The 12,686-nt window shown below is 42.4% G+C and overlaps 1 protein-coding gene across 9 annotated transcripts in view; it reads right to left on the bottom strand.

Annotated features, from left to right (window-relative positions):
* The window catches only part of TTN (titin), a 242,512-nt gene that overhangs the window by 161,511 nt on the left and 68,315 nt on the right, over positions 1–12,686 (bottom strand). The window contains exons 46-53 of one of the 9 annotated variants that reach the window (XM_062578204.1): positions 3,694–3,975; positions 3,159–3,437; positions 2,765–3,046; positions 2,363–2,641; positions 1,596–1,883; positions 1,163–1,441; positions 796–1,074; positions 416–694 (exon numbers count right to left, since the gene is read on the bottom strand). The exons of the other annotated variants lie outside the window; for them this stretch is intronic. Coding sequence (XP_062434188.1) covers positions 416–694; positions 796–1,074; positions 1,163–1,441; positions 1,596–1,883; positions 2,363–2,641; positions 2,765–3,046; positions 3,159–3,437; positions 3,694–3,975 — 2,247 coding nt within the window. The remainder of the gene's footprint in view (positions 1–415; positions 695–795; positions 1,075–1,162; positions 1,442–1,595; positions 1,884–2,362; positions 2,642–2,764; positions 3,047–3,158; positions 3,438–3,693; positions 3,976–12,686) is intronic. 9 annotated transcript variants of the gene reach the window in all.

Raw genomic sequence — 12,686 nt, forward strand, 5'->3', positions numbered from 1 at the left:
ATTTAATTTAGTAGCATTTAATTTGGTAGTGAAAGAAACACTGCAGCTAAGAAAATATGTAATCATTCTGCCTTCAGTTACATCCAGCGGGCCTATTTAACCCTCAGACTTAGGTTCTCAGGACTGTTGATCTGTGGAAACAACCAAAGCAATATCTTAAACTGGGTATGAAGAGGCAGAACCTTGTATCCCTACAGAAGAACTGAGGTACAGTAAGAGATATATTTAAACTAGTGACCCTGACAGGTTTTTGTTAATAGAAGTTTGTGCCATAGGGTTGGTACTGCAGGGTCTCTTATAGGTCAGGAAGGAGTATAGCATTTAACAATGGAAAGATAATCTTTGTTTTTCCAAAAGAGCAATACATACTTGAGAAAAATATGTCATTTTTCTATTTTTGAAATGAAATATTCACCTTGAACTGTGAGTAAAGATGATGAAGTAGCCTCCCCAATAGCATTTTCTACTTTGCAGATATACTCCCCACTGTCACTACTGTCCACCTGGCTGAAAACCAGAGTGGCAACTTGGTTTTTAAAGTGCATTTTAACAGTAGCGGTTCCTCTTAGCTTTGTATCGCCTTTGTACCATGATACAATCATTTCTGGTGTTCCAGCAACCTGGCACTGTAAGGATGCAGAATCCCCAACTGTCACCTGAACCGGCTCCAAGGGTGTAATGAAGTAAGGTGGTTCTGAAGAGCAAACACACACCATTAGTACAAGAAGGTATCGCACAATGACCATAAGCAGTTCCCCTAACTCCTGATGAAGAGATAGTAGCTTGATGACGCACCTAGAATTGTGATTGCACCATGGCAATTATCTTGTCCAGAGTCATTTTCAATGTGGCAAGAATACTGCCCCTGATCTTCTAGTTTGCTATTAGGGATTTCCAGTATGGCAGAGGTTTCTGTAGTGGTGATGCTACACTTTTCAGAGTGCATTATTTTTACTCCATTTTTCTTCCACGTCACTGAAATTGGTGGAGTGCCCGTATATGTGCATTCCAAGATTAAAGATTTTCCTTTCTCTACACTTAAATCATTCACCTTCTTCACAAATTTGGCTGGTTCTATGATGAAAAATGGGAAGAATAAAAATTAAATAGAGCCAAGAGATTATTTTTAAAAGAAGCATAAGAAACTGTAATCTGGACGAACCTTTAACAAAAAGATGTGTTGTGCAAGAAATCTTCCCTGCCTCATTAGAGACCAGGCAGGTGTAGTCTCCACTCTGAAGTGCATGTACATCAAACAGCTCCAGTTCTGCAATTGAATCTTGCAAGGTGATATTGCATCTGTGTCCTGGTACTAGCTCAACGCTGCCTCTAAACCATTTAACTTCTAATGGAGAGGAGCCTTTTATGATGCTTGTGAAGGTTATGTTTTCCCCAGATAAAACATTCAGTGGTTCAGGTTTCCTCACAAAAGATGGTGGTTCTAAGCGTACATATAAAACAGACAGAGAATAAGTACTTTTGGAATTCTGATGAAGAGCATAATAATCAGAACTATGTAACAAAGCCAAGAATGTAGTCTTTTTGAAAACGAACTAGTTTATGTCTTCTGACTCTGGCTTTGTAGTAATACTAACCTCTAACAGTCAAAAATGCACTGCATTCATCAGACCCAGCTACATTAGTAGCTGTGCACAAGTAAGTTCCCATATCAGACTCCTGAAGTGCATTCACTTTCAAGGAACAGGTGTTGTCTGTAAGGGTAGCCTGATACTTGTCTCCACTGGTAATCTCCTCTCCATCGTGAAACCAGGAAACAGTAATAGGTGGTGACCCATAAACTTTGCACTCCAGTACAGCAGAAGAACCCAGCTGACCATGTGTTTCTTTCAGTTTTCTTGTGAAAGAAGGAGGTATAATACGATCTGCATGTGTTCAAAAAAACAAACATTTTTTACTGTACAGGAGCTTAAAGGATAGAAAAATCCCCCATGCATAATAAACTTTCAATTAACTTTCTTTTGTAATATCTGCCTTTAGAATCTCTTCCTGCTTGCCTAAGTCGTTGAAAAATAGATAGTTGATGCTTAAGGATATGCTAGAGCATATCACACTTTTTGAGAGACACCTTTTTCTTTTTGCAACACTCTCTCATAAGCAGCAATACTGCATCAGCTGACAGAAAAAGAGATGTAGATTTATGCTGAAGAAACCAAGCCCTTGCAACAGCTCCTAACCTCTGAGGTTGGGCTGTCATTTATTCTTTCCCACAGTGGCCCACCAAGCACTCTAAGATTATACAAGCAATGACTCCCAGACTGCCAGCCATGAGAAACAGTGCGCTCCCTGAAGGCATTTTGAAAGAACTGGATCAGATGTGATTAAAAAAGTGTAGTCCACTAACCTGAAACGTGCACTGAAGCTGTACAGCTGCTTTTACCAACACTGTTTTTCACCTCAAAAGTGTATTCTCCACTGTCTTCTAGTCCTGCATTGAGGATCTTAAGCCCAGATACTTTGTTGAAGAAACTGATTTTATATTTATGATCAGTGGACAGTTCATTCCCATCCTTAAACCACCTGGCAGTAAGCTCTGGTGTGCCATCTACTGTGCATTCCAGAGTACAAGAGTCTCCAGCTGTAACTTTCACTGGACCTGGCTTCTCTACAATGACTGCAGGTTCTGCAAGGAGAGGCAAGTTACAGCATTTTTAAGAACAACAATGCAAAAGGTATTAGTAGCATAAAAACTGATATTTTCAAAGCATCTTAAGACATGTGATGCGTTTTTTTCCATGTTACCAACCTAGTACTGTCAGAGTGGCAAAGCATTCCTGAACTCCAGCATCATTTTTTATCTGACAGATGTACTTCCCAGCATTGGCTGGTTCTGCATTTCCAATCTGCATGGTTGCAATGTTTTCTGAGTAGGAGATCCAGAGGTTTTCACTTTCCCTAATAATTTCGCCTTTGTCTTTCAACCACAGAACAGAAATGGGCTGTGATCCTTCTACTGTAGCCTGTAGTTCAATTGACTCCCCAACTACAACAGTGAGATCACTCAGCTTCTTCACAAACGTTGGTGGTGCTATTTAAGAGAAGATATTTAATAGTAAAAAAGAAAGTGCAGGGAGCGGAAAAGTAGGAGGAGAATGACAGGAACAATGAAATGTCAAGAAGGTGTCAATTCTTATACAAACCTCTTAGTGTTACAGAGCCAATACAGGAGTCACTTCCCACATCATTTACAGCTTTACAGTGATAGTCACCAACATCTGCAGCATCCACACTGAGAATGTGAATACTAGCAAGGTAGTTCTCAGACATGACCTTATACTTCTTGCTGCTCCGAATTTCTCGTTTGTCTTTGTACCATGAAATCTGGAATGGAGGAGTGCCCTGAAGTTCACATTCCAGGTGAATATCAGACCCTTTCAAGGTCTGGACTGGACGGGGTTTCTTGGTGAAAACAGGAGGTGCTAAAAAAAGAGGAGTTAAAATTTGTGTTATTTGAGCTGAAGACACTGAAGTGGAAAGGTTATTCAAGTAGCCATACTGAGGTTGAAGAGCAAGAGCGAACCATAAATAAAAGTTATCTCCCACACTATTACAAATAGGCAAGAGACATGCCATGTTTTCAGATGGTTTTGGCCTGTCTGATGAAATAAAATGCGACATAACCACTTTTCCATAGAGGAGGATTCATAAAAGGAAAGGAAGAGCTTGGATCCTGACCTTTTACTTTCAGTGAGGTACTGGTGCTTGCACTACCCGCTGGATTCTGTGCTTCACAAGTGTAGTCACCGCTGTCTTCAACACTGAGATTATGCATTTCAATGACTGCCACTGAATCCTCAAAGGACATTCTGTATTTTTCACTGGGATGGATCTCAGTTTCACCTTTGTACCAGATGACCTTGATTTCTGGAGATCCACCTACTTTGCATTCATACCTAGTGGAATCATGCTGTTTCACAAGTCTTGAGGAGTCTAGTTTCTTAATAAATCGTGGTGGTTCTGGAAAGCCAAAAGGGGAAGAAGATGCTTTAAACTGCACTGATTCTTTGAATAAGCATGGTGTGTGTAACAGAAAATGTCAGCTTTGGTGAGTTACGCAAACATTCTACTTCTGCAGCTGCTATTAATTTTTGGATGATTCAAGCCTGTCCAAACTGTACATCAGGGAGCAAACAAGTTCTCTACCTGCAATTCAGTTTTAGTTTATTTTTTATTCTGGTTCTCTGTCTAGGTATTCAGTTTATATCAGCTGGCTTATGAGGTTTTCTTTAAGTAGTGTCCTCTTGCATTACGTAGGTAATAAAATGTGCCTCTTAGAAATGCAAGAATCTAAAATGTTTAGCCAAGAACTATGATCAAGAAAAATACTCATGCTGAGCTTTACAGCAAGTGCTTTGTATCTTAATATTCCATTAACAACAGATATAGTCAATAAATGTGTATTAGTTAGAATCCTGTGCACATTTAAGAAATACAAGTGCAAGGAGCTAAGCAAACAAAAGAGGTTCAAAACAGTCACGCTGGGAAAAAATTATGAGATAGCTGGTATTACTGAAATCGGTGTTACACGTCCTGTGACTGCAAATTAAAATAGATGGTTACATTTTGTTCTGTAAGGAGAGGAAGGGTGCTTTTTACATCAAAAGCACTATAATAATGTTTCAGAATCACAAGACTTGAGATCAAAGACTCATGGATCAAAGATCTAACTAGTAAAACAAAGAGGTGGTAATGTGGGCCCGACCGACAAATCTCTTTACAAAACAGGATGAAGTGCCTGTTTACGCATCTATCTGTGAAGTGTAGAAAGTAAATCTATTTTACTCTGGTTCACTTCAACCTGTGGAGCATTTGCAGAGCATACTAAGTTAGTAACAACATTTTCTTAGGGTTTCTCAAGATAAAAGCTAATGGCTTGTTAACACAAGGACTCTTGCAACCTCAATAATGTACTATCAGATTTTATTTTGACAAAGAGTTGATTACCTGGCTGCATAGTGACAATTGCTGAGCAATCACACTCTAATTCCGCTTCTTTCCAAAATAAGAATGTACATTTTAGTAAGGTAAGTGCTTAGAATGTTAAGCAAAGCAGTTTCTAAAATCTAAAAGCAATTGTTAAAATGGATTTAAAACATAAAATTTAAACGCAGGAAAGTTAACAAAAAATAAGAGATGTTCAAGAGTAATTTATCAAAAGACCTGGACTCTACAAACAATAGGCTATATCTGTTCTGTATGTAATAGAGGGGAGGCAGCGTCTGCTCAGACTGGACACATGGAAATCAATGAACACAGAGAACTTGCACTTCTAAGTTCTATAGAAACCAGCTGAGAAGCAATGAATGTTAATTTTACAGCTCTGGGAAGTTGTACAAATTCTAAAGGATTTGAATGAATGCCAATGTAAGTTCAGTATCAAAAAGGAAATAATAATCCTGAAAAAAATAATACAAAAATGTATTTAGGATTTTGTGAATAAAGAATTAAAGCCTAAAAAAACCCAATAATGCCAGCTAGAATCATTTTATGAACAGTAACTTGAGTCAAATAAACCTACTAGTAATGTTATCATTAAGAATAAACAGAATTGCAGTTCTGGTGAAAGCAAGCTTGAAATCTTTAAAAGGAATTAGATTTCTTATGACAATCCTTGAATATAGTTGCAGTAAGTCAAACTAGATAAAAACAGCATCCCTACTCGCCACTGAATTCACAGGTAATTCGGACTGCCACACTCTCTGCCACACTCCTCCTAACCTCACCAAGAAAAATCCCTACAAATACATATTTACTCCAGACATATATAATGCATTTTGCCAGTACTTATTACAAAATTTTTCTAGGGGTGATGCAGATCTCATGTTATCTGTTGCAGAGAGTAGAAGTCAGTGTATTTACTCTTAAAATGCTTTTTTCTCCCCTAAATTCACACAGAGAAAAAGAATATGAGGGCCCTGAAACAACAGGGGCATTCAAGTTCATGACTCATTTAAGAGGTGTATTTTCTGTTTGTCCTTCTATAAAGTCAATAGGAATGAGATATTCGGAACAGCTATAAATAAATCTAAGGTTCTCGCCTACATTAAGGAAATTACGCTTATGTACAAATGTCATTTATACCAGTAATAAATTTAGATCTGTACAAATCATAAGATCCGCACACTAAGGGCAGAAGCAGTGTGTTGGCGGAACAGATATTTGTTACCAAGTCTGCACTTAGATCCTCCAATTTTTACCATCTAGAACAGCAATTTTCTGTATTTTCAGGCTCTGAAAGAGTAAAAATATTTGCAGGAGCTACAGACTCGGTAACAGTAAATTAAAACCTCATAAGTGAACTTGTCTCTCTCAGTTAAAATTCCTCCCCTGCACTTTTGGAGGAAGAGTTTAAAGAAGACAGAAATTTTGCTGTACAACAGGGTTGTTCTTAGAGGTGCAATGGGGTACAAAGACAGAGTTAACATTTAGATGAAAAGAGCCCTTTGATAAGACAAACCACCCAGCTACAACAAAAGAAAAAGGGTAAGTATTTATAAATTAAATTAATATTTAAATGAAATAAGAGTTCTCTGTGTGTCGTCTTGTAAAGATAGTCCCAAACACAAACACGTCTGTACTATCTGGGGTTGTGTTTTCTGGGTGTCAGTCTGGCAAAGAAGAAAAGCAATACCTTGTACAACCAGCTGAGCTGCGCACGCGTCCTTTCCAACACTGTTGCTGGCAGTACACATGTAAAGTCCAGCATCCCCTTTACCCACTTTTAGGACCGTCAAGCTGGCTGTGTTTTCCACCAGTGTTATCTTGTAGTTGCCACCTGGTCGGACCTCTCTGTTGTCTCTGGTCCACGTAATCCTCAGGGGAGCAGAGCCAGTCACATGGCACTTAAAGGTAGCGCTCTCCCCCAGTGCCACATCGACAGATACCGGCTTGATGTCAAAGAAGGGAGGTTGTAGATGTTCTGCAAAGAGGAGAGCATGGCAGAGCTCACCGCTGATCTCTCCTCACCATACACCTCACCATGTCACATGCAGACTCCATTACAGTCATGCAATGGGGAGAGCAGGGAAAGGGTAAAAGGAATAAAAGAGTAAAGAACTACAAAAGATGTTTGTTTGAAAGTGAGGTACAAACCTGTAAGGATGAGCTTGGCACTAGAAGATGCAGTTCCCAGAGCATTTTGGGCTGAGCAAGTATACTGGCCACAGTGAGCCATGCTGGTTTGCAAGATCTGGAGAGTCGCGACATTATTTAAGAAGGTTGATTGCATGTTATCACTGTCACTTAAGAGAGCCCCATCCTTGTACCAAGACACCTGGATAGGTTCTGAGCCATTTATGCGGCAATCAAATGTCACTGGGGCGCCAACTGTCTCCTGAATATCCTTCAGTTTCCTGGCAAATGTTGGGGGAAGTTTACGTTCTGAAAAATAATAATAATCACCGCTGTAAGTAGGAAGCCATCCTATCAACCCAGAATTAATTAGCACTGACATTAATAAGAACCCCTTTCAATAAACAACAGAGTTCCTACAAACTGAGAGTGGCTTCAATCCATCACCTTTAACAACAAGCAAAGCTGTGGAGGTAGCGAAGCCAACGCTGTTTTCTGCTTTGCAGACATATTCTCCAATGTCACTATCTTCCACCATGGAGAATGCCAGTGTTGCCACATTATTCTTGAAGTGCATTTTGTAAGCCTGTGTTGATCTGAGCTTGGTGTCATCTTTGTACCAAGACACCTTGATTTCCGGTGCACCACCAATCTGGCATTTTAAGATCAAGGGCTCGCCGACTTTCACCTCCACACGGTCCAGGTGTGTGAGAAAATAGGGCGGTTCTAGGGAAGAAAAGAGCACAGTGAGCAGAAGCAGAACACCACTTGGCTGCCTTGGAGGGATCAGGGGTGACGCGCACCTAGGATGGACACAAGGCTGTGACAGACATCCCCACCAGCCTCGTTTGCAACCTCACAGGTGTATTCGCCTTCATCGCTCTTGGTGCTGTTGAAGATTTCGAGGATGCCAGATTTGTCAGTAGTTGTAACACTGCAGCGTGGAGACTGAGCAATAGGTGTGCCATTTCTTTTCCAGGTTACGGAGATGGGAGGTGTGCCCATGTAGCTGCTTTCCAGCACGATGGACTTTCCCTGCTCCACACTGAAATCACTTAATTTCTTCACAAAGACTGCAGGCTCTGTGGAGAGGCATATGTCAGTAGTGAGAGGGACCATTGTGGCAGGGCTGCAGGCCCAATGCACAAGAAGAGACAGACATATGTGCATGTGCACATGCACAAACACACACACACACCTTTCACAAAGAGGTGAGTAGTGCACGAGGCACTGCCAGCATCGTTAGTGACCACGCACGCATAGTCTCCACTGTGGCCTGGCTCCACATTATACAGCTGCAGCTGTGTCACAGACTCATCCAAAGAGATGGAGCAGGTGCTGTCTGGCACCAGTTCCCTGATGCCTCGGAACCAGCTCACTTTGAGTGGGGTGCTGCCCTTGATGTAGCTCGTGAATGTCACACTTGAGCCAGGCAAAACTTCCAGGGGGTCCGGTGTTTTCACAAAAGAAGGTGGTTCTAAGGTGTCACACAAAGAAGAGAAGAGAAGGAAAGACATTATTAGGAGAGTTCCTGCAGGAGGTGGGAACTAATGCGGGTGTGGAGTAAAAAGAGGAAGGGAGGGAGAAAGGGAGGGAGAAAATGGAAAAAATCAAGAAAAAGAAACCATGGAAAACCAGAACACAGGAAGAGAAGAGGGAAGAATCATTTTGAAGAAGAAGCTGACCTTGCACGGTCAAGAAGGCACTGCATTCATCAGACCCAGCCACATTGGCTGCCACGCAGGTATATGGCCCTGTATCTGTGGCATCCAGGGCATTCAGCTTCAAAGCACAAATGTTATCCAAGAACGAGATTTCATATTTTTCTCCGCTAACGATCTCATTCCCATCCTGAAACCAGGCCACAGATATGGGAGATGTGCCAGACACTTTACACTCCAGCAGGACTGATGATCCCAGCACCCCACTTGTTTCCTTTAACTTTCTTGAAAACGAAGGAGGGACAAGGCGATCTAAGGAGGATAAGGCAGAAGACTAGTAAGAAAAATGCTGTTTTTTTCAGTGGAAAGCAAGGAGAAAAAAAATGTGTTTAAAGACAAATGTGAACAACAAAGACTGCTGACCTGAAACATCAACTGAAGAAATGCAGCTGCTGTCTCCCACCTCATTTTGCACTTCAAACGTATACAAGCCCCCATCTCCCATCTCTGCAGAAAAGACTTTCAGTGTAGATACATTGTTTAAAAAGGTAATTTGGTATTTGCGATCGCTCCTTAGTTCCCTGCCATCTTTGTACCACTTAGTGATAAGTTCAGGTGTCCCTCCTACTTTGCACTCCAAGGTGAATGGGTTTCCAGCCATCACTGTGATGGGCTCGGTCTTCTCTAAGATGACTGCTGGTTCTGAATCAGGAAGGGAAGGGACAGCATGTTATCAGGAAATCCACCCGCAAAATAGTGAGCACAAGATAAAAGCAGCAAAGAAAGGCTGGGAGAGGCAACCGTGCAAGAGACAAGAAATAATACTTGTGGGCAGGCTATACCCACCTAGCACTTGCAAAAAGGCAGAGCATTCCCGCATGCCAGCATCATTTTTGATTTGGCAGATGTACTTCCCAACATCAGCTCCTGCTGCACTGGCAATCTCAAGAGTTGCAATGTTGTCCATAAACCACATTTGGACATTTTCGCTCTCCCTAATAACTTCACCCTTGTCCTTGAGCCAGACAACAGAAATTGGTGGGGATCCTTCCACCACTGCCTGTAGGGATGTTGGCTCCCCAACGAAGATTGCAGTGTCACTCAGCTTCTTTGCAAATCGTGGAGGCTCTGATGGTGAAAACAAGGCAGAGGAGAATTAATCACGCATTCCTGCTTGAAGAAGAGACAGACAGGAGGAAAAGAAGGAACTGGTGCTGTTGATCCCCTAGCTTACAAACCTTTGAATTTCACTGGGCAGGTGCAGGTGTCACTTCCCACCTCGTTCATGGCTTTGCATTGATATTCTCCAGTATCTTGAGCTTCCAGATTGAGAATGTGAAGGCTAGCAATGGAGTGCTTTGCTGTCACCTTGAATTTCTTGCTGCTCCTGACCTGCCTCCGGTCCTTGAACCAAGCTACCTCAAAAGGTGGAGTTCCTGCTATCTCACACTGGAGGATAACATCTGAGCCTTTAAGAATATCCACAGGGCTTGGAACCTTGCTAAAAACAGGTGGTTCTATAAAAAAGAATCACATCAGGATGTGTAAGTGTGCTTCCCCAGTATGTTTCTGGATAGCAGCAGCAGGCAACATTCAGGAAGGGGGCCTACACTTATTCTTGTAAAACCATATTTAGCCTCCAGATATGTGGCCTCACCTCCGAAAAATGCCCTGGCAGTTCCCAGCAAGTCATCCCTGCACTCAGAATTCCAAGGGCAGAAAATGTGACACCTCTGCACCTGTTTGGAGTCACCGTGTGGCTGTCCAGCCTAACACACTTGACTCAACCTCCGGATCCACTGCTGCGCTCACCCCTACCCAAGAGCTACTCTCTCCCTTCTCTCTAGGGCCATATTCCAACCTTCCCCGCCTCTTTCCAGTCAGGCAAACTTCCATCAATGACGCTGAGCACCACAGCCCCCTCCTCCTCCTTAGGTTTCATTCCTGTCAGGATCGGTGTGTATAAAAAGGAGGCAGAGGGATGGCTGCAAACTCTGTCCAGCTCCCTTGCAACGGCTGGGGCTCCACCTGTTCCATTCTTCCCTTGTGACTTGACAACCTTGCCTTACTCAGCCTGCACTTGACTTAAACAGGGAGGCAATGGAGTGGCTGCACAGCGCTGAGCACCCACCACCATTTCCTGCCTGGCCTCCAATGCTTACCCACAGCGTCATTTGAACATAAGAGCAGCTGGGGAGATGCTGTCCCAGCAGCCACTGACTTCCACAGCAGCAGCTGACTCTCTAGGGGAGCATGCAGTCGGGAGTGGGCCAGGTGGTGTGCGGAGCACTCCTGCTAACCTTTCACTGTGACCGAAGTGCTGCAGCTGGCAGTGCCAGCAGAATTATGGGCTTCACATATGTAATCGCCGGTGTCTTCCATGCTGGCACCCAAGATGGTTAGCACCGCCGTGGAGTCTACAAAGGACATGTGGAGCCTGTCGCTCGCCTGAAGTCCCTGATCGTTCTTGTACCACACAGTCCTGATCTCTGGTGTGCCACTGATTTTACATTCGATTTGAACTGTGTCCCCCTGCTTCACGAACCGCAAAGCTTCAGGTTTCTTGACGAACTTGGGAGGTTCTGCAGAACAAAACGAGTGCATAGAGAGTAACAGTGTGCCTGTTTGCCAAGAGAAAACCACAGTGCTAAGCAAGAGTCATGGGGTGCACAAGAGTCTTAGGGTGCAACAAAGTGAGTTTGCTGCAGCTGGATCTACTTCCAACCTGCATTTCCTCACAAAGAAAAACACAAGAAGGAGAAAAGCAGGCAAAGACAACAACTAGATCCAGGTTCCACCTACACTGGATCCGACTGCTCATAGCTGTAAAAATATGTGAAGGATGACTGCTCCAGACAAGGGAAATTTTGCTATTACCTTTGAAAATGTCCCCAGGCTGACATGAAAGCTTTGACAACACCATTTGCCCCCAAGACCCTTCTCCAGGTGCAGCAGAAACATGGTAAGGACAATTTCACTTGCTTATACATCTTTAAAGCATATTGCCATGTGAAGAACTTAGCTGATTCATAGTCTAGATTAAATCAGCAATTCAGAACCCAAATTGAAACATTTAGTAAAGCTGAAAGAGATACTGATGCTGGCCTACTGCCTACAAAGGCAAGATGTTTTACCATATTGTGATATATGCTTTCCATTAGTGATGCATAGTTTCCCACATAGTAATTGCTACGTATGAATACCACTGTAAATGCAGTTTCAATACTCATGATAACGAAAACAGCAGGGAGAGTACCATAAGCAAGTCTCCAAACAGCCCTACAAGGAGACCTCAGAAACGTGGTCCCTTAGAGATTTTACAGGCACATGAGGCTTCCACTGCCATGCAGTTTGTCAGGAGGGAAGATTCACCTCATTGTACAGTGTCTGCTTTCTAAAAAGCTACTTTCTATGTATTTCCAAACTGGAAATGGTGGAGAATGAGACTCAGTTACAAAGAAGCCTCTTAAATTTACCTAAGACAAAGAAAATGTATGAATGAAGATGTCTTAATCTCAATACCTTTGACACTAAGTTTAGCTGAGCAAAAATCTTTCCCAATTTCATTACTAGCTTGGCAAGTGTATTGGCCAGCATCTCCTTTGCCCACTCTGAGCACTCGAAGGTGAGCTGTATTGGCTACAAATGTAATATTGAAGTTTCCTCCAGTTCGAATCTCTCGACCATCCTTGGACCAGGTGATGTGTATTGGTTGAGCTCCAATAACATGGCATTCAAAGTCAGCACTTTCTCCAAATGGCACATCAATAGATTCTGGTTTGATATCAAAGATAGGAGCTTGCTTGGGTTCTAGAAACACAAGAAAACAATATAATATACCTCATGCAAAAGTTCATCCAACACACAAATACCACTGCATATATGAAAAGGGAAAAGGGAGCCTGCAATCCAGGCAAAAGCTTTGCCAGCCAACAC

Source organism: Rhea pennata, chromosome 6 (genome assembly GCF_028389875.1).
Source record: "Rhea pennata isolate bPtePen1 chromosome 6, bPtePen1.pri, whole genome shotgun sequence".
NCBI classification, from domain to species: domain Eukaryota; kingdom Metazoa; phylum Chordata; class Aves; order Rheiformes; family Rheidae; genus Rhea; species Rhea pennata.